Here is a 23,293-nt window from a genome sequence, read left to right as displayed (position 1 = left end):
ATTTCTAGACTCTTTACAGCCCTGTCTGCAGCCCGAAGGCGTTCCTTGTGTAAAGCAAGCATCGCTCGTACCATGTTAGAACCTATCTTCATTCCCATATTTCTAAATACCTTGCACCTTACAATGTTGCCATCATTGAAAATCGCAACAGCATCATACACACCAAAGTGAAGTGTTTCTATTCCAACAAATACAGTCTTGGGGATTCTCGACCATATAACACTATTTACACTTTCATTGGGGTTTTGAGTTTTTCCGTGAATACACTTTTTCAACAGTTCAGATGCTGCTAAGTCTCTGAAAATAGGTTTTATCACCTCCATTATTGCATCTCACATCACTGAAACGTACCTGATGAACACGGACGTTGATAATAACACCATTTGACAGCAGTTTAACAGCGCCACAGTGGGTCACGCCCATGTAGAACACATTTTAAAAAAAATTTAAAAATGGTTGTAGTCTTCGGGATTGAATAAATTATATATCTATTAAAAGGTAATAGTCTGCAGATTCAGAAAACGCAAAAAAGTAAAAATTGAACTTTTCATGATTTTGAGCCTTTCCGGAGCCCCTTAAGTTAATAAAGAATATTCTGCAACGTTCGACTGTTTTTTACATAGTAACAATTGAAGTTTTCTGTACTACCAAGCTAAAATGGAATGGAATAATTCTTAAAATGGAATGGTATAATTCTTCTTTAATTAATTTTTGTTTGTTTTCACGCATATTTCTCTAGCATAAGTACGCACTGAAATCCCCGCGCCACAGTACGTCTACATCTACATGACTGTTCTGCAGTTCACTCTTAAGTAACTGTCGAAGGGTTCTTCAGACTATTTCTCTATCGATCCACCAACAGCGCGTGTGAAAAATGAACACTTAAATCTCTCTTTACTAGCTCTGATTTCTGTTATTCTATTACGACGATCTTTTCTCATTATGTAGGTTGGCGACAATAAAATATCTTCACAGTCGGAGGAGGAAGATGGTGACTGGAGTTTGGTGAAGAGATCCGGCCACAACGAATGAATTGCCACCTCAACTCGCTTATCATATCCGTCACACTCCTTCCCCTATCGCACGATGGAACAAAATGAGCTGTCGTTCTTTGAACACTTTTGATGTATGCCGTCCATCCTGTCTGGCAAGGGCCCCACAGCGCACAGGAATACTCTAACAGAGCACCGAGAAGCGTGAAGCGTGGTGTAGGCGGTCAGTTTGGTGGGTTGCATCTCTTCCAAGTGTTCGCAAAAAAAAAAAAAAATTAAAAAAAAACGGTCTTCTGTTCGCCTCACCCACAACATTATCTCGTCGTCGTTACAATTTAAGTTGTTCGTAATTGTAGTCACTACTTATTTAGTAGTCATGGACCGTGCGGCTGGTTCTGGCGGAGGTTCGAGGCCTCCCTCGGGCATGGGTGTGTGTTTTTGTCCTTAGGATAATTTAGGTTAAGTAATGTTTAAACTTAGGGACTGATGACCTTACCAGTTAAGTCCCATAAGATTTCACACACATTTGAACTTATTTAGTTGAACTGATTTAACTGACTGCCTTTAGATTTATGTGATTTATCGTGTAACCGAAATTTAACGGCCTTCTTTTAGTACTCATGCGGATGAACTCACACCTTTCCTTATACAGAAACAATTGACAATTTTCACACCATGCAGATATCGTGTCTACGTAGTTTTGCAGTTCGTTTTGATCTCCTGATCACTTTACTACACGGCAGATGGCAGCGCCATCTGAAAACAGTCTTTGAGGACTGCTCAGATGGTCTCCTAAATCGTTTATACAGATTAGGAACAGCAGAGGGCCTATAACAGTTACTTGGGGAACACCAGATATCACTTCTCTTTTACTCGTTGATAAACGCTAGATTACTCACGTACTATGAGCTTGATGGAAGGAAAACACGAATCCGGTCACACAACTGAAACGTCACTAGACAGGCTTGCAATTTGATTAAAAGTTCGCTTGTGAGGAACGGTGTCAAAAGCCTTTTTATTATTCATTTACAAGTGGCAAGGGCCTTATCGACCGTACGCCTGCTCTAAAAGCGTCTTCCACTTTGTTCTGTTGAGTGCGCTCTTTATCCATTCAGTGTTCGTGTTCATCCTGGTTGTGTTCTCCCGGTTGTTATCTCTCCACCTACTTATTGGTCTCCCTCCTCCTCTCGTTCCCCCTACTATTTCAGGTAGTCTGTTTTCTGTCATTCTTCCTAAGTGGTCTTCCCAGTTCAACCTTCTCTTCTTTACCACAACTACGATGTACAGCTCTCTTAATTCTTCATTTTTCATTATTCTCCATTCGATGTTATCTTCATCATATACTGGACCATAAATTTTTCTCAGTATTTTTTTTTTCAAATATTAACAGTTTTTATTCATCTTTCTTTCTAAATATCAATACTTCACATCCGAATAATGTTACTGGTATAATGGTCGACTGATACAAACCTAATTTGAAGTTAGTGCTCAGTGATATTTCCTGTAAGAGTTTGATAAAATTAAGGAGTGTTTTGTTCGCTGTTGCTAGACGGGCATCTACTTCTATCTCCATTCCATTGTTGTTACTAAATAGACTCCCTAAGGACTTGAAGCGATCAACTGTTTTGAAAGTGAATCCATCTGCAGACAAAGGTGCATCATTTTGGTTTTTCTTACTTATGACCAGATATTCTGTATTTTCTTCATTAACATATAATCCCGCTTTCTCAGCAATTTCGTAATAATTTTGCATCATTTTGGTTAATTCTGTTTGGGAACTACTTATTAATGTTACATCATCTGCGTAGGCAAGTCTAGTAATTTTCATCCCCTGCATTTGGATCCCTTTAGTTTTACTAAATTCTCTATCGATCTTCTCTAAGACGAGGTTAAATAAGATAGATGAAATGGCGTCTCTTTCTCTCAGTCCAGTCAACACCTTAACATTTTCTGTTTCTCCTACAGTTGTCTTGATACGACATAAAGTTGCATCTGGAAATATTTTAATTAATCTGATAAGCTTTGATGGTATTTCAAATGCCCTCAATATATTTAGTAGTGTATGTCGGCGTATGCTATCGTAGGCCTTTTTGAAAAGCCTTTTGGAAATCTAAAAATGTGGAATCAGTTTGACATCGCCTGTCGGTAGTTATTATTTCGTGCGAATAACGACCTAGTTGTGTTTCACAAGAACGATGTTTTCTGAATTCATGCTGACTTTGTGTCAACCATCCTACTGTATATAGATGTTAGTGGTATGGGTCTGCAATTCAGCGCCGGCCGCCGTGGTCTAGCGGTTCTGGCGCTGTAGTCCGGAACCGCGGGACTGCTACGGTCGCAGGTTCGAATCCTGCCTCGGGCATGGGTGTGTGTGATGTCCTTAGGTTAGGTAGGTTTAAGTAGTTCTAAGTTCTTGGGGACTTATGACCTAAGATGTTGAGTCCCATAGTGCTCAGAGCCATTTGAACCATTTTTTTGCAATTCAGCGGAGCACATAGCTAGATCACACAAAACAAAATGGCGCGGCCGATCCTCCTTTATCAATGAAATGCGCCACCTTTTTGTGGCCTAAAAATGTACTACTCCTAATAGCTATGATCATTAGTCTGCAAAGGAGTAAATACTGATGTAATGTAGTACAGTACACTATTCTCAGTCACCAATAAAAATATCTGCAATTATGCACATCACACCCTGTATGCCAGGACTGCCGGCCGTTGTGGCCGAGCGGTTCTAACCGCTTCAGTCCGGAACCGCACTGCTGCTACGGTCGCAGGTTCGAATGCTACGTCAGGCATAGATGTGTGCGATGTCCTTAGGTTAGTTAGGTTTAAATAGTTCTAAGTTCTAGGGGACTGATGACCTCAGATGTTGAGTCCCATAGTGTTCAGAGCCAATTGAACCATTTATAACCTGAAAATAAACAGGACATTCGTTACGTAACTTCGTTTTTCGAGGTGAGAATACTGCCCAACAACTATTTTTTTCACTTTGCAACTCAAAGTTTAGTCGTTTTGGACTGATAAAGCGGCTATGACAAAGAAGAATGTTAATTACCTGCAGTTTCTGTGATATACAATAGGTCTAAGTACTTTATATCAATGGATTAAGAGAAAACGATACTTTTTAATTAGGAATGCCAACAACAATGAAAGTACATTTTACAGTTTCTTAATGACGATTTCTGTTGTGTCGGCTACCATGGGAGACATCGCCGACACAAACAAGGAAGTAGAGAAGTTGCGATGGCAGCTGGCAGGAATCCAAAGTGATCTGTATATGATACTTTAAAAAAGTAGACCATTTTATTTCTAAAAGGAAGGAACCATGTTGTTGTTGTGGTCTTCAGTCCAGAGACTGGTTTGATGCAGCTCTCCATGCTACTCTATCCTGTGCAAGCTTCTTCATCTCCCAGTACCTACTGCAGCCTACATCCTTCTGAATCTGCTTAGCGTATTCATCTCTTGATCTCCCTCTACGATTTTTACCCTCCACGCCGCCCTCCAATACTAAATTGGTCATCCCTCGATGTCTCAGAATATGTCCTACCAACCGATCCCTTCTTCTAGTCAAGTTGTGCCACAAGCTCCTCCTCTCCCCAATTCTATTCAATACCTCCTCATTAGTTATGTGGTTTACCCATCCAATCTTCAGCATTCTTCTCTAGCACCACATTTCGAAAGCTTCTATTCTCTTCTTGTCTAAACTATTTATCATCCATGTTTCACTTCCATACATGGCTACACTCCATACAAATACTTTCAGAAACGACTTCCTGACACTTAAATCTACACTCGATGTTAACAAATATTTCTTCGACAGAAACGCTTTCCTTGCCATTGCCAGTCGACTTTTTATGTCCTCTCTACTTCGACCATCGTCAGTTATTTTGCTCCCCAAATAGCAAAACTCCTTTACTACTTTAAGTGTCTCATTTCCTAATCCAATTCCCTCAGTATCAACCGACTTAATTCGACTACATTCCATTATCCTAGTTTTTCTTTTGTTGATCTTCATCTTATATCCTCCTTTCAAGATACTGTCCATTCCGTTCAACTGCTCTTCCAAGTCCTTTGCTGTCTCTGACAGAATTACAATGTCATCGGCGAACCTCAAAGTTTTTATTTCTTCTCTATGGATTTTAATTCCTACTCCGAACTTTTCTTTTGTTTCCTTTATTGCTTGCTCAATATACAGATTGAATAACATCGGGGATAGGCAACAACCCTGTCTCACTTCCTTTCCAACCACTGCTTCCCTTTCATACCCCTCGACTCTTATAACTGCCATCTGCTTTCTGTACAAATTGTAAATAGCCTTTCGCTCCCTGTTACCCCTGCCACCTTCAGAATTTGAAAGAGAGTATTCCAATCAACATTGTCAAAAGCTTTCTCTAATTCTACAAATGCTAGATACGTAGGTTTGCCTTTCCTTAATCTTTCTTCTAAGATAAGTCGTAGGGTCAGTATTGCCTCACGTGTTCCAACATTTCTACGGAATCCAAACTGATCTTCCCCAGTGTCGGCTTCTATCAGTTTTTCCATTCGTCTGTAAAGAATTCGCGTTAGTATGTTGCAGCTGTGACTTATTAAACTGATAGTTCGGTAATTTTCACATCTGTCAACACCTGCTTTCTTTGGGATTGGAATAATTATATTCTTCTTGAAGTCTGGGGGTATTTCGCCTGTCTCATACATCTTGCTCACCAGATGGTAGAATTTTGTCGGGACTGGCTCTCCCAAGGCTGTCAATAGTTCTAATGGAATGTTGTCCACTCCGGAGGCCTTGTTTCGACTCAGGTCTTTCAGTGCTCTGTCAAACTCTTCACGCAGTATCATATCTCCCATTTCATCTTCATCTACCTCCTCTTCCATTTCCATAATATTGTCGTCAAGTACATCGCCCTTGTATAGACCCTCTATATATTCCTTCCACCTTTCTGCTTTCCCTTCTTTGCTTAGAACTGGGTTTCCATCAAAGCTCTTGATATTCATGCAAGTGGTTCTCCTTTCTCCAAACGTCTCTTTAATTTTCCTATACGCAGTATCTATCTTACCTCTAGTGAGATAAGCCTCTACATCCTTACATTTGTCCTCTAGCCATGCCTGCTTCGCCATTTTGCACTTCCTATTGATCTCATTTTTGAGACGTTTGTATTCCTTTTTGCCTGCTTCATTTACTGCATTTTTATATTTTCTCCTTTCATCAATTAAATTCAATATTTCTTCTGTTACCCAAGGGTTTCTACTAGCCCTCGTCTTTTTACCTATTTGGTCCTCTGCTGCCTTCACTATTTCATCCCTCAAAGTTACACATTCTTCTTCTACCGTATTTCTTTCCCCCATTCCTGTCAGTTGTTCCCTTATGCTCTCCCTGAAACTCTGTACAACCTCTGGTTCTTTCAGTTTATCCAGGTCCCATCTCCTTAAATTCCCACCTTTTTGCAGTTTCTTCAGTTTTAATCTACAGTTCATAACCAATAGATTGTGGTCAGAGTCCACATCTGCCCCTGTAAATGTCTTACAATTTAAAACCTGGTTCGTAAATCTCTGTCTTACCATTATATAATCTATCTGATACCTTTTAGTATCTCCAGGGTTCTTCCATGTATACAACCTTCCTTCATGATTCTTAAACCAAGTGTTAGCTACGATTAAGTTATGCTCTGTGCAAAATTCTACCAGACGGCGTCCTCTTTCATTTCTTAGCCCCAATTCATATTCACCTACTATGTTTCCTTCTCTCCCTTTTCCTACGCTTGAATTCCAGTCACCCATGACTATTAAATGTTCGTCTCCCTTCACGATTTGAATAATTTCTTTTTATCTCCTTATACATCTCATCAATTTCTTCATCATCTGCAGAGCTAGTCGGCATATAAACTTGTACTACTGTAGTAGGCGTGGGCTTCGTGTCTATCTTGGCCACAATAATGCGTTCGCTATGCTGTTTGTAGTAGCTTACCCGTACTCCTATTTTTTTATTCATTATTAAACCTACTCCTGCATTACCCCTATCTGATTTTGTATTTAAAACCCTGTATTCACCTGACCAAAAGTCTTGTTCCTCCTGCCACCGAACTTCACTAATTCCCACTATATCTAACTTTAACCTATCAATTTCCCTTTTTAAATTTTCTAACCTACCTGCCCGATTAAAGGATCTGACATTCCACGCTCCGATCCGTAGAACGCCAGTTTTCTTTCTCCTGATAACGACATCCTCTTGAGTAGTCCCCGCCCGGAGATCCGAATTGGGGACTGTTTTACCTCCGGAATATTTTACCCAAGAGGACGCCATCATCATTTAATCATACAGTAGAGCTGCATGTCCTCGGGAAAAATTACGGCTGTAGTTTCCCCTTGCTTTCAGCCGTTCGCAGTACCAGAACAGCAAGGCTATTTTGGTTAGTGTTACAAGGCCAGATCAGTCAATCATCCAGATTGTTGCCCCTGCAACTACTGAAAAGGATGCTGCCCCTCTTTTGGAACCACACGTTTGTCTGGCCTCTCAACAGATACCCCTCCGTTGTGGTTGCACCTACGGTACGGCTATCTGTATCATTGAGGCACGCAAGCCTCCCCACCATCGCCAAGGTCCGTGGTTCATGGGGGGAGGGGGGGGGGGAAGAACCATAACTTCACGTTATGATTGGCGTGATGATCTCCCTGTGTCTCTTACATGCAATTACGTTTACATTCTATTACTACTCGCAGAACACAGGCTAAGTATCATCTTCCTATTATCAGTACTGAACATCTCGAAGTCTGCGACCGAATTGGGCCCGACCAGCGATCGGCGGCTGGTTAAGTCAACGTTGACAGGGGGCGCTGAATTCTGTTTTCCTGGAGGTGTGGCGCTGCCTGCTCTTTCCACTGGCCCGCTGGTCAGCGCCTTGCTGATTTCTCGGTGCTGTGCTGGTCAGTGTGCAGTCGATGCTTGAGGACTGCACAGTTACATTTTAAGAGTTCTAAACTGATGCAAGAATTCCTGGCAGTGGGTTGGGTCTGAAGTGACAGTAGGGTTATGAGATTGTTGCCTTTTGGTTTGCCTTGGTCCGAGTGTTTTATCATCTTTTTCTCCAAAATCAGACTCACGGCTTGTGGAAGCTTGTCGAGTTCTTCTACTTCCACACTGTTTTCATTTTGTACTTGAAGCTCATAATTTTAGGGTGATGTAGGAGCTGGTCGATTATCAGACTGTGGAATATGGCGAATAACAGATGGAATATTAGGGTATTGAACTGTTCCTCTTTTCTTTATTGACAATCGTGCCTTTATAGGTGGAGTTAAGCAGAAATAGCAGTCATCTGTATGATCTGTAGACTCCCACCAAACCACAGGTACAAAAAAGCCATAGATCTCTTCATTTTTCACTCATTCCCGTAATAAGTTAACAACGGCTGCACAACTTATGCGGGGCCCATGACTAAATCCTGGTTCCCTAGGTTCATCCCATTATAGTGCTGATAGGCAGTCTTCACAACAGGTATCAGATTGTGTTTCTCTGGTCAAAATGTCATTTCACCACTAATACAATAAAATTATCCACTGAATTTAAACATTTTCGTGGAATTTTAGTTTAACAAATGCTACAGTTCAAAAGCGCAAATAAACCAGAAATTCTGCACTAAGTGCAACTTAGTAATATAAAACTCACAGTCACAGTAACAGTAAAAATGTTCTTAACCTATGTACAGCTCGTGAACGTGGTGTGATAACTCCAAAACAAAGTTACCCCACACTGACAATGCAGACCAATGACCTGTCGCTGTTTCTCCAAAACAAGAGCTAATCGGTCATTTTATCATGATTTTGTCATTAAGCTGGTGAAAACATGTAATAATAAGCAGTGTTTGAGCCCACAAGATTTTCATTGTTGGGCAGTGTAATTAAAACTTTCTGTGTATCCCTGGGACTGTAAGAATTAAGCGGTATTTTTACGTAGCAATGTTTTCGTCATGTCCATTGTCGACAAAACAGCAATACATTATCACTGTCTCATTGCTCGCAGGTTTTTCCTGTTCCTGTCCTCCGTTCGAGTGCGTCTGCACACGCCAGACAGCGGGCCAGCAGGGCAACTTCTACACTGGCTCCCAGTACCAAGGCACTGTGGCACACACGGACTGGCTGCAGGAGCACCTGCACCAGATGGGGGCTCTGCCAGTGCACGAAGAACCACCCCCGGTGCCAGCCTCCTTCTTCGGCCTGCCGGCCGAGGACAGCAGCGGTGCAATCCAGTCGCACCACCACCAGCCTCAGTACGACTTCACTGCCGCCGCCGGGGACCTCTTCCAGCCGGACGAGATCTTCCAGTTGGACCAGCCCTTGCGGACTCCAGACTACGGCGCCCTGTTGCACCAGCAGCAGCAGCAGCCGCCGCACCCCCACCACCAGCACCACAGCCACGAAGACCTGCTGGAGCAGGGCCGGAGTGGCAGCGAGGCAGCGCACTCGCCCCCCATGCTGCTGGACTTGGGAAGTGGCGTCGTCAAGTCTGAGCCGGCCTCAGAGCCCTACTGGCTGGTGACGCAGCCGCAGCCGGCGCAGCACCACATCACCGCCGATGAGAGTGACAGCTGCTCCAGCAGGTTCGCCGCCTGCTCCCCAGACAGCGGTGCGCCCATCACCACCGGCGTGGACGACTCGGTGGGCAATGACGGCCTCGGCTTCGGCGACCCCTCCTTGCGGATGCAGTGTGCTGAGGGTTTGCAGAGTGTCCCCTGCACCACGCCAGACTTGCAACCGGATTTGGCAGCCTCAAACAAGAACGACGTCGACTGCGTTCCAGTGCTTCCCTACGGTCTCGAAGACGGCAGGGATAAGATGCAGGTGGCAAACGGACAGTCCGGTTCTGTGCACAACGTCCAGGGCATGGTCTACTACGACGCGAGGGACGCTTTCCAGCACCACGGTGAAGGGCTACACGAGTTCCATTCCTACAGTTCGAGCAGCGAACACCTGTACAAAGGACGCCCCCAAGACCAGTCTGACCGAGTCACGTGTGAAGCGAGTAATGACCTCCTCAAGAACTACCGGTATCCCACTGGCGACTCGACGTTCGACCCACGACTGCAGACCAGGGATCTGATTACCCCAGGTTTCGCCACTAACTGTTCCTCTGGTGTACCCATGGGTGACGAGAACGTCCACTGCCCAATCGTCGATTACCCGCTCAACAGTGTTGTCGGGATGTATTGCACAGACGGTGACATTGAAATGCAGGACAGGAGAAACACTGCGAGTGGTGATAGCCTGAGAATGATGTGTGTGAACGCTTCTGATGACCCCATGCACGAGTTCCGAATAAACTGCTCCTTACCCAGTGACGGCTTCCACTCACCCCCACACTTCCACGGCAGTCCTCACTTCCAGCACGTAGCAAACCACTGATGTCCAGAGCGAACGTTTGCACGTGGCGTTCTATTGACTGGCTCACTTTTGTTTTACAAAGTTGCTGTTACAGATTACTTCTGAAGCTTCATGTTTGTACATAGAATAAATGCTATATTAGCAATTCTATTATTGAAAACTTTTTTAACTTTTTTTACTTTATATGCACGAAATCCCACAGTGTTATTCTTATGATTGAACATAAACCCGTACCATATTTTACCTTCGTGTATTACGCAATGAACTGCATGAACAACCTGGTGAGTTGGTTTTTCGTAATAGAAGGGCTTGGTTCCAAACAATCCAGTAAATCTGATTGTATTAGTACAGATCGTCTACCAGGTTACTGTTCAGTCAAAAGCGAAATGCCATCTGATTTGTGGAGACCACCAAATTACCCGTATCAGTAAGTATGCGATTATATGCGATAAATACCATATATTACACTCTCTTCTGCTTCACAAGAGCACTGATAAAAAGATGGTCTGTATTTTATCAACGCCCTTACTTACTGACTCATGCTACCTACAGTTTCACAAATTCCTTGGTCGTTTCCGAGTAAATCTGACTAAAACTTAAACTAACGTCTGGCTGATGAAATATTCCAAGCATTTAGAATATGTAATACTTGTAACACAGACACAACAGTCATCGATATAACCCGCAACAAATAAACCAACAGCTGTACTTTCATCTCTAATTCATTCCAGAGGCAACCGGTTTCGGCATTCCATTAAGTCAACATCAGGCCCTGTATGGCAACATAGTGGCTAAACCTGTACTGTCAGATGAAATATAAAGCAAAAGCGAACCAGTATCCGCACCAGCGTATATATCACAGCTGTACACTCGTAAACGATCTGAACGCACAGATTGTTTACGAGTGTACAGCCATGGTATAGACATTGGTGCGGATAGTGGTTTGCTTTTACGTGATACTCATATTTTGTCTGACATTACAAGCTCAGCCACCATGATACCATAGAGGGCTTGATGAGGCATGAGGGAACGTTGAAAAACGTTGCCTCTGGAGTAAATCAGAGATGAAAATTCGGCTGTTGGTTTATTTGTTGATTGTTATATCCATATATCGTCCTGTTGTCCCTCATAGTAAGGATGGATTAAGTGAAAAACTCATCGACAGCTTAAATTTATGTAGAATGAAGCGTATTCGTAGAAGCTGTCTACTAAAAGGGTGGTCAGAAGAAGCACTAGCGACGGGCGGAGAATCAGAAATGCTGCAGTAACAATATTAACAGTTTGGTTGTGACAGAGTGAACTGGAATTGTTTGGAAGTAGCACCTTGATTTTTGATAGCTGGGAATCTGAGGCTTCAGTTGGTACCACAAACGTCTTGTCAATCGACGCCGTGACTTCCTCTAAATTATAATCAATAATAACGTCAAAACTAGCTAGGCACAGTGATATAACTAAAGAGATCCAATAACAAGACAGTTGTGACAAAACGCGATGCACAAAAGATGTTACTGCGATAGGAATCTAGTCCAAGACTAGAAATCAAAAAGCAACATCGTTAGTATAATTAGCCTATAATAGCGAAAAGAAATTGAATGTTCTTAACTGCATTCCAACAGCCAGCTGAAAATCATTCGTCAAATTGAGTATCCGGATTTGAAAACCCCTGACATTTTGTCATCGCAGTTAGGAGCATTAACGTCAAACCAATGCAACTACAGACAGAACGAGAAACTAAAGTAGACTTACCGAGTATCTAATAAAACAGTTTATGTTCGATCTGTGTGGGAGCAACCTAGTCTGGTATTTTCGGCTATATTTCCTTTTTCACTTAATTTACATACGTTGTGCCAAAACTATTAAATTTTACAATGAATCATTCAAAGAAGAAATATCGCCTTGATGTACAGGGTTATTACAAATGATTGAAGCGATTTCACAGCTCTACAATAACTTTATTATTTGAGATATTTTCACAATGCTTTGCACACACATACAAAAACTCAAAAAGTTTTTTTTGGCATTCACAAATGTTCGATACGTGCCCCTTTAGTGATTCGGCAGACATCAAGCCGATAATCAAGTTCCTCCCACACTCGGCGTAGCATGTCCCCATCAATGAGTTCGAAAGCATCGTTGATGCGAGCTCGCAGTTCTGGCACGTTTCTTGGTAGAGGACGTTTAAACACTGAATCTTTCACATAAACCCACAGAAAGAAATCGCATGGGGTTAAGTCGGGAGAGCGTGGAGGCCATGACATGAATTGCTGATCATGATCTCCACCACGACCGGTCCATCGGTTTTCCAATCTCCTGTTTAAGAAATGCCGAACATCATGATGGAAGTGCGGTGGAGCACCATCCTGTTGAAAGATGAAGTCGGCGCTGTCGGTCTCCAGTTGTGGCATGAGCCAATTTTCCAGCATGTCCAGATACACGTGTCCTGTAACATTTTCATCGCAGAAGAAAAAGGAGCCGTAAACTTTAAACCGTGAGATTGCACAAAACACGTTAACTTTTGGTGAATTGCGAATTTGCTGCACGAATGCGTGAGGATTCTCTACCGCCCAGATTCGCACATTGTGTCTGTTCACTTCACCATTAAGAAAAAATGTTGCTTCATCACTGAAAACAAGTTCCGCACTGAACGCATCCTCTTCCATGAGCTGTTGCAACCGCGCCGAAAATTCAAAGCGTTTGACTTTGTCATCGGGTGTCAGGGCTTGTAGCAATTGTAAACGGTAAGGCTACTGCTTTAGCCTTTTCCGTAAGATTTTCCAAACCGTCGGCTGTGGTACGTTTAGCTCCCTGCTTGCTTTATTCGTCGACTTCCGCGGGCTACGCGTGAAACTTGCCCGCACGCGTTCAACCGTTTCTTCGCTCACTGCAGGCCGACCCGTTGATTTCCCCTTACAGAGGCATCCAGAAGCTTTAAACTGCGCATACCATCGCCGAATGGAGTTAGCAGTTTGTGGATCTTTGTTGAACTTCGTCCCGAAATGTCGTTGCACTGTTATGACTGACTTATGTGAGTGCATTTCAAGCACGACATACGCTTTCTCGGCTCCTGTCGCCATTTTGTCTCACTGCGCTCTCGAGCGCTCTGGCGGCAGAAACCTGAAGTGCGGCTTCAGCCGAACAAAACTTTATGAGTTTTTCTACGTATCTGTAGTGTGTCGTGACCATATGTCAATGAATGGAGCTACAGTGAATTTATGAAATCGCTTCAATCATTTGTAATAGCACTGTATTTATGTTCCTTTTGCAGTGTACTGGAAAATTAAAATCGCGAATGTGATCCTTCTTTCAGAAGCATTAATTTTTGTTTGTAGTTTACGATAATATAGGTTTAAATATCCAAAGGTGGAATATTTCAAATCTTAGCCCATTGCAGATGTCTTACCTTTTCAAGATTATCCCAGGATGCTGGAATAATGGCACATGGCTTTCCGGATGGAAACGTTTAGGAGGGGAGACCTTCCAAAACTATTGTTCGGAGCCCGAAGAATGGAGTTAATTTCCGTTTAGTTTGTTACTGAGATAGGCCCAGACGAAAATATCAAGGTAGGTGCAGCCTGCACCACCTATGTGTATTAATTTTAGAGGTTATACATTTGTGACGAGCCACATCTACCTTTGAGCTATTGTTTCCGCCTCGGTTCAGACTGCAGGACGCTCCTGAGTAGAGCTAAGCTATTAATAAAACTCGTATCCAAGATTCGCCATCTACTGTCTATTCAACTCAGACCAAAATAGTGAGACGCGACAGTACTAATAGGAGAGCCAGAAAACATTAAAATGAGTGTTCACAGACCACAAACCGGTAATCTAGAATTACGCCCCGCTCCGTTTATCTGCGGCGGTAACTTTTTTTATTGTTGTGTCAATCAATCCTTTAGGTACTCCGTAGAACGTGTTTCTTCTATCCTGAGTATTTTACGTATTTCCCTTCACGGTAGTAGCTCAAATCCGAGCAGGTCTGTGCATTTCAAGCAACAGGCGAAATTTTTTGCCACTGTGTCCATTAAATCTCACACGAAAATCGTGTTTCGTTATGCCATCGCCCATCTTTATAAATTAAGTACAGATATTAAATCCAGTAGTTGGTAAAGATTTTCGATTAACCACAATTGTACTATAAAAAGAAAATTCTTATTTTTTAATTTTTATTAACAACCACGTTACATCAAAAAATGTTTTACATGTTGAAACATCATACGTATCGAAAACAGAAATAAAATCGATAATTTTTAGGTCAACAGCTTTTAGCATCTGTGTCACAAAGAAAACAAATTTCGTGTTTTAATCAAGATCCTTACACTATTATTTTGATTCCACTTCTCTTAGAAACCATATTCCTCTGCCAGTACAGTCCTCCGTGAAGTTTTTTTTTATTTTTTTATTTTTTAAATACTTGTCAGGGAGGTGTGGCGAAAATCACTCTCCATATTGTAGCGCTCCAAGAATGGTGTTTCCCACTTTTAAATTTCCCTCAATTTTCGGTATAGATAACTCCCACACAAGCAAGAGAAAACATTTGAAAATCTGAGGCGCAGTCATTTGTTCTGTTCTGATTTCTTTCTGGGTCAATAAGAGTACCGAGTGAGGTATCGGTAGCTAAGTAGGAAAGTGGCAACCATGAATTCAAATGTTTCGGTTTCGATCCCCAGTGCCTTCGAGGACTTTCATTTGTCTTTTATTGCTTCTGTCTCATCTGTAAATGTTCATTAATGCAAAAACGCCGATCTGCACCGTAGCTCTGAATCCACATTAAACTGTAGGATTCCCCTACAACTGACTGGGTAAGTCAGTTCAAAGTTCGGAGGAAGACAACGGCATACCACCTCCCACTGGATCATGACTAGTAAAGCACTCCCGCGCTCAGACAAATCTTCGGATTGATGAAAGCTTTACCTTTTGAGAGTACTGCCCCACTGGAAAACGTGCATCTCTATAATGTATAAGACTGTTGGTTTGTGACCGTAAATTCAATAAACTTCGTCACATACAGGGGTTGCACGTATTATGACAATATACACAATTTCTTAAATGAAACATGAAAGTACACTACTGGTCATTAAAACTGCTACACCAAGAAGAAATGCAGATGATAAACGGGTATTCATTGGACAAATATATTACACTAGAACTGACATGTGACTACATTTTCACGCAATTTGGGTGCATACATCCTGAGAAATCGGTACCCAGAACAACCACCTCTGGCCGTAATAACAGCCTTGATACGCCTGGGCACTGAGTCAAACAGAGCTTGGATGGCGTGTACAGGTATAGCTGCCCATGCTGCTTCAACACGATACCACAGTTCATCAAAAGTAGTGACTGGCGTATTGTGACGAGCCAGTTGCTCGGCCACCGTTGACGAGACGTTTTCAATTGGTGAGAGATCTGAAGAATGTGCTGCCCAGGGCAGCAGTCGAATACTTTCTGTATCCAGAAAGGCCCGTACAGGACCTGCAACATGCGGTCGTGCATTATCCTGCTGAAATGTAGGGTTTCGCAGGGATCGAATGAAGGGTAGAGCCACGGGTCGTAACAAATCTAAAATATAACGTACACTGTTCAAAGTGCCGTCAATGCGAACAAGAGGTGACCGAGACGTGTAACCAATGTCACCGCCGGGTGATAGGCCAGTACGGCGATGACTAATACACATTTACAATGTGCGTTCACCGCGAGGTCGCCAAACACGGATGCGACCATCATGATGCTGTAAACAGAACCTGGATTCATCCGAAAAAGTGACGTTTTGCCATTCGTGCACCCAGGTTCGTCGTTGAGCACACCATCGCAGGCGCTCCTGTCCGTGATGCAGTGTCAAGGGTAACCGCAGCCACGGTCTCCGAGCTGATAGTCCATGCTGCTGCAAACGTCGTCGAACTGTTCGTGCAGATGGTTGTTGTCTTACAAACGTCCACATCTGTTGACTCAGGGATCGAGACGTGGCTGCACGATCCGTTACGGCCATGCGGATAAGATGCCTGTCATCTAGACTGCTAGTGATACGAGGCCGTTGGGATCCAGCACGGCGTTCCGTATTACCCTCCTGAACCCACCGATTCAATATTCTGTTTGTGGTGTCACCGCCAGACACCACACTTGCTAGGTGGTAGCTTAAATCGGCCGCGGTCCATTAGTACGTGTCGGACCCGCGTGTCGCCACTCAGTACTTGCAGACCTAGCGCCACCACATGGCAGGTCTAGAGAGGCGGACTAGCACTCGCCCCAGTTGTACGGACGACATTGCTAGCGACTAGACGTACGAAGCCTTCCTCTCATTTGCCGAGAGACAGTTAGAATAGCCTTCAGCTAAGTCCATAGCTACGACCTAGCAAGGCGCAGTTAACCATATCTGGAGAGAGTCTTACTTGTATTCACCATAGAGATGTACCACACAAGAGAATAAAGTTAAGTATATGAGACGCTCCGTTCTTTTCTTATTAGCATTCATTGAGCATCCTGTTTCAGACTTCGCGATATTCTGGGGGAGCTGATAGCGTGCCTATTCGGCCCATCGTAATAACACTGTGTCGGCACTTCTGTCGACACATAACACTGTTAACAGTCATTGGATCTCGACCAACGCGAGCAGCAATGTCGCGATACGATAAACCGCAATCGCGATAGGCTACAATCCGACCTTTATCAAAGTCGGAAACGTGATGGTACGCATTTCTCCTACTTACACGAAGCATCACAACAACGTTTCACCAGGCAACGCCGGTCAACTGCTGTTTGTGTATGAGAAATCCGTTGGAAACGTTCCTCGTGTCAGCATGTTGTAGGTGTCGCCACAGACGCCAACCTTGTGTGAATGCTCTGAAAAGCTAATCATTTGCATATCACAGGATCTTCTTCCTGTCGGTTAAATTTCGCATCTGTAGCACGTCATCTCCGTGGTGTAGCAATTTTAATGGCCAGTAGTTTAGTTATTTCATCTGTTTTAACTTTTGCTGATGGGAACAGAAGGAAATAGGAAAACTAGTTCACTTTTGCAGCGGAATGTGTAGAAAATAAATCCTTACAGTGAGGTACAAGTTATATGACGAATTAAGAGCTGTCTCGTTTGGGACTACTCAGTAAACGTTTGTGCTTCGATTGTGATGTGAGGAGGGCCGATGTTCATGCAGACTCACATCCTTCGCAGACCAGCTTTTCGCAGTTTCATCTTTCTTAAAATTACCATTTCGTACTCGAGCATATAAAAGTGCATTCACTTTTCTACTTTGCTCAAGAATTAACGTGGCCGGGTACCTATACTGGAGAAAGAGCACTTCTGCCCGTTTATTGTGTTCTCTACATATTTGTTTGGCAGGAACCATCGAAAAAGATTCAGATAGATGAGTTACCTATCCGTGGCAAGTTGATACACCCATGTTCCGTCACATTACGATCTTCACCCACCACGTGTAAAACTGTTAAGTATTAGTAAGCAGAACTTCAGACAACGAATCACCTGTCTCTGAATTAAATATTGCTCATCCTACTGCGAACTCTTTTGGCTAGAGGATTCGAGTGTAACGTTTTGGAGATGGCCTCTGATCCAACTCTGAATCATATGCTACCTGCAGACATTCTCCGAACTCGAATCGCCGTTACTTCGTTAAGTGTTTCTGGGCGCCTGGATCTGTTTCATCCAGAAGAAAAGTGTAACACTGTTGCATTCATTACCAAACAGAAGCCTGTGATTCTAAGAACAGTTTCACACGAAGTACAATCGTTCCTAGCACTAGCTTTCGCATGCCAGGAGACAACCCGAGAGTAGAAGGAGGCTAAAGTATTCCCTTGCTTGAAAGATAACAAGTGTCAGTGGCTTTAATTATCAGGAATAGGTAACCAGAGAGTGGTACTGTGAAATTACGACCGTATGATTTTCAACTCCAGACAGCAGTCAAATATCTTGGTTTATTCATGGGCAATATGCTCCCGTGAAATTTAAACATTGCACACGTTACCGAAAAGCTCGGAAAAGCACAGAGTTTGTTACGTTTCCTAATATGATGCAACTGAGGGAACATTCCAGATGGTAGGACAACCATTATACCGTAGTTTTATATAGCCTTATTTTCGTGAAGTCAGGGTGCTGTGCTTTGATTTCTCATTCGTCATTACGTCGTACTGACTTGTTGCAGTCCAAATCATCGATACTGCCCCTTGCCCCCATGATCCGCACCAACTTGTGTCCTACTCCTGTTGATGAACGATCACCCATTTAATATAAGACGTCAACATCTCAGTGCGAAATTGTCGAGAGGACATAACGAAAAACAAACTCTTCGCATACACTCATTCTGTAAACTACGCAGTGACCCGTTCCACGACCAAGTACGAGGGTAAGTCAATTATTATCCGCGAAGCAGTTATAAAATTTTATTGTAATCAATTAGGAAACTTACAAGAACATCATTTTTCGACATAGTCTCCTTGCGTTTCAACACACTTGCTCCATCGTTGTACAAGCTTCCTGATGCCCTTATAAAAGAAGGTTCTCGGTTGAAGTGCGAGCCAGGAATGCACCGCTTCTTTCACTGCTTCGTCCGAGGCAAATCGACGGCCACATAATGCCTGTTTGGGTGGCCAAAACAAGTGATAGTCAGCAGGGGCAAGATCGGGGCTATATGGAGGATGATCCAGTACTTCAAATTTGAGTTTCTGGAGCGTTTCAGCAGTGTGGGCAGCAGTATGCGGATGGGTATTGTCGTGCAACAACACAACACCTTTTGACAGCAATCCTCGGCGTTTGCTTCGAATTGCAGGCTTTAGCCTGGCATTAAGCACCTTACTGTAACGGACTCTGTATTTTGTTGTGTCCGTTTCTCCATAATGTTCCAGTACTGGACCTTGTGCGTCCCAAAAAACCGTAAGCATCAGTTTTCCTGTGAACGGTTGTGTCTTGAACTTTTTTTTGCACGACGAATTTGGATGTTTCCATTCCATACTCTGCCGTTTACTTTCCGGCTCGTAATGATGGATACATTTTTCGTCATCAGTAATGACCCTGTCTAAGAATTTGTCCCCTTCGTTACCAAAGCGACCCAAAAGTTTTTTGCAGATGTCCAAAAGCCTTTGTCTATGCAACAGTGTGAGTTGTTTTGGGACCCATCTTGCACAAACTTTATGAAACGCCAGACTGTTGTGGATGGTTTCGTAGGCAGAACCGTGACTAATTTGCAGACGATGTGCCACTTCGTCACTAGTTAATCGTCTGTCTAAGAGAATCATTTCACGTGAACGCTCAATGGTTTCTTCCTTTGTGGCGGGCCGGCCTAGGTGGCCGAGCGGTTCTAGGCGCTACAGTCTGGAACCGCGCTACCGCTACGGTCGCAGGTTCGAATCCTGCCTCGGGCATGGATGTGTGTGATGTCCTTAGGTTAGTTAGGCTTAAGTAGTTCTAAGTTCTAGTGGACTGACGACCTCAGAAGTTAAGTCCGATAGTGCTCAGAGCCATTTGAACCTTTGTGGCGGTAAACGGTCGCCCGGCTCCTTCATCGTGCGTAACACTTGTGCGACAATTTCGGGATTTTTCAATCCATTCGTACACACTCCGTTGTGGCAAAACACTGTTCCCGTACTGTACCGAGTTTTCCGACCACAAAAATCGGATCACTGAACGTTGCTCTTCTTTGCTGCAAATAGGCAGCGGAGTAGCCATGATTAACGAAACGGCAGCGATGACGAAACTAACCTAGCAGCTATAAAATTGCAAAGATATAACGACAAATAACAAAGCATGCGTCATCGACGTAAAACGACAGTACTACCAAAATAAACAAAAATATAACTAAATTGAGGATAATAATTAACTTATCCTCGTAGTTCTGTCTCGCGTGATCGTAGCGAACCTGATAAATAAATAACAATTATCGACGTGAACGTTCTCTTCAACTATAGCCTGGACAGAGACCTCCCCTCACTCGTAGTGGAGTTTACGACTGCATGTCTTTACGCCAATGGAAAATCCGTCAAGGAATTACGTTTCGTTGATGCCAGCCACCAGTGTATCTTCTTTCTTACGGAGATCTCGCTAGCCCTCTCTCCGCGGAGGATGCTAAGTTCACCCAACCTGGATATGATGTGACGTCATTATGACGTATATACGCTTTAGTCGATTAACACACCTATCGACTTTTACGAACGTTCGAGATTCTAAACTGTCGTCAGCTAGTGGTTTGTTTTGCACGTGCGATTCTGAAAACAGCTGTGTGGCAGCGTATATGTATTTCGCCAAAATAAAAGTAAAAGAGCTGGATATTAATAGAAATATTCCTGACCGTGGCCTTGAAAACACCACGGACAACACGTTTCGTAAAAAAGTGAAGTCTTCTTATTTCCCGACCAAATTAGATTGTGTGATTGTTGTATTGAATGCTTACGCCGAAAATAATATTTATTTATTATCAACATTTAAGTATGGTTTCATACAATTGGTCTTGTCAGTACATATTAGATTGTAGGAGCATACTCTTGCTGACTTCTTTTTCTTAATTTATATAGCTGAAAGAGAACTCGTGCAAGTTTGTTAGCTAAGTAATTTACATGTCCATCCCAAGATAGTCTTTTATCAACCATAATTCAAAGTAATTTTACACTCGGACCGCAGAGACAGGTACCTTAGAGTCCAGTAATGACTGGTGTGTAGAATGATTGAATTTCGAACTTAAAAAGAAAAATATGAGGCATTGTTGAAGAAAAATCGTCGACCGGAGATGAAATACGAGGGGAAGTGGATTCTCAATGTAATCTTAACCAAAGGTTAGTGTTTAGTACTAATTGAAGTATGAAATGATTGAATGCAGTGTCAAAGCATTCCATGGTGGTATGATAAACCAGACGTACTGTATATTATGTCATGTATACAACCACAATAGTTTTAGCATGTACCTGGCCATGTCAATGTGGTTTATGTCAGCAGTATTATCTGCTAAGACAAGATTATGCAAAATACGAACATGAGCGGATAGCCACAATAATTAGAGACGATCAAACGAAAAACAACGCACAGGACACAAACACAGTGTAATACACGATTTAAACGCAAGGAACGCAAAACACATTTAAACGAATGGCGCAGAGCACAGTGCTACCCTCTCACAACCTCTCGAAAGTTCACAAAAGTCGAATAGTCGATATACGGTTTCTATCGTTTTCGATGTAGCGTGTATACGTCATAATGACGTCACATCGTATCCAAGTCCGGTGAACTTAGCATCCTCCTCTCTCCGCTGGTTAACACCGTCAGCACCTCGTTTGCTGGCAGGAGCATCACTTTGGATTGGGCAGTGTGCGTTTTTGAAGGAGCCAAATTTCTCATGCCAGGGAAACGTCGGTATGCGGTCTCCTCTTTGATGTACAGATAGAAACTCCTCAAGCACCCTCAAGGCGAGAGCTGTGCAATCCAGCGCCCTCCATACCTATGGCAAGCAGATTAGTGCCAGCAACCGTCGTCGATAAGCATTTTGGGAAACAGTACCGTTCAGGCAAAAACTGGAGACAGAAGGCGTCCCTTCCCTGCGATTGAGACACTGTGAAAAGCATTCTGCCGACATCACGAGACTTCCGAGCTCTCGTTCCTCTCGAGAAATCGAATACTTGCCACTCTCAGGAAAATGTATCGAGCTCACACAATTAATCATCACAAAGAGAAATGTGACAGCCATGTCACATCATCCCTTCATCCCTCTTCAGAAAGGAATATAATCCCCATCTAATATAATCACATTCGTCCACCACTTGGTTTACGCGTCCAAGAAACAAATTGGCCAATGTAACCAAGCAAAAGTAAATATCAGGACACGTGACGGTCTTCCAAGACAAATATTTGATCTGGCAAGGTGTCACATTGCCTGCATGCTTCATACAAAAAATGGTTCAAAGCACTATGGGACTTAAAATCTGAGGTCATCAGTCCCCTAGACTTAGAACTACTTAAACCTAACTAACCCAAGGACATCACACACATCCATGCCCGAGGCAGGATTCGAACCTGCGACCGTAGCGGTCGTGCGGTTCCAGACTGAAGCGCCTAGAACCGCTCGGCCACGCCGGGCATCAAAAATAAAGAAAAACTTTAACTGTTTAATCACATAGTCAAATATACTTAAATGACAAGTTCCCACAGAAATATAAGTGTAGGAGATATCCAGTCCTCTCATTCAAATCTACATCGAATAAAAAGTATTCCCCAAGAAAACTGAATTTTAATTTTCCTGTGCTATTCCATTTTGTTAGTACAAGCCATGAAAATGAGTAAGATACGCACTAAACAGGTAAGTTCATAAAGGGTGACAAAAATTCGCTCAAAACAATATATCCTACCACTCATAGCTACCTGGCGTTCACAAGTGCCACAAAAAAATCAGTAGTCCCTCACACAAATAAGATTAAAGCCGCTCGGCACTCTTTTGGCGAAACTGATGTCTGACAAAACCATATTCTGCAGTGCGTCCTTTTGCCACTCAGAACCTCAAAATCCCGTACACATAATCGTCTCTCATACATCAATAAAACGACCCTCGCCGTTCAAAACTCAATAGAAGTAAGAGAATCTACACCCAGGTGATAAAAGTCATGCGATAGCGATATTCACATATACAGCTGTCATTTCTATCCAGATGATTCGTATGAAAAGATTTCCGATTTGAACTAGACACATTAGACATTCAGTTTCGGAAATCGTTAAGGTATTCAATATTCCGAGATCCATAGTGTCAAGAGCGTACCGAGAATACCAAATTTCACGCATTACTTCCAATCACGGCCAACACAAAGGTCGACGGCGTTCATTTAACGACCGAGAGCAGCGGTGTTTGTGTAGGGTTGTCAGCGCGAATAGACGAGCAACAATGCGTGAAATAACCGCAGAAATCAATGTTGGACGTACGACTAACGTATCCGTTAGAACAGTGCGGAGAA

The 23,293-nt window shown here is 43.0% G+C and overlaps 1 protein-coding gene across 2 annotated transcripts in view; it reads left to right on the top strand.

Annotated features, from left to right (window-relative positions):
* LOC126191546 (uncharacterized) overlaps window positions 1-10,490 on the top strand; it is an 84,588-nt gene extending 74,098 nt beyond the window's left edge. For both annotated transcript variants that reach the window (XM_049932456.1, XM_049932455.1), the window contains exon 6: window positions 9,006-10,490. In XM_049932456.1, coding sequence (XP_049788413.1) covers window positions 9,006-10,384 — 1,379 coding nt within the window. In that variant the 3' untranslated portion in view covers window positions 10,385-10,490. The remainder of the gene's footprint in view (window positions 1-9,005) is intronic.
* The last annotated feature ends 12,803 nt before the right edge of the window (window positions 10,491-23,293 follow it).

Source organism: Schistocerca cancellata, chromosome 6 (assembly GCF_023864275.1).
Source record: "Schistocerca cancellata isolate TAMUIC-IGC-003103 chromosome 6, iqSchCanc2.1, whole genome shotgun sequence".
NCBI lineage: Eukaryota > Metazoa > Arthropoda > Insecta > Orthoptera > Acrididae > Schistocerca > Schistocerca cancellata.
Note: the sequence above shows the minus strand (reverse complement) of the source record. Positions and strands in the feature narration are given on the sequence as shown.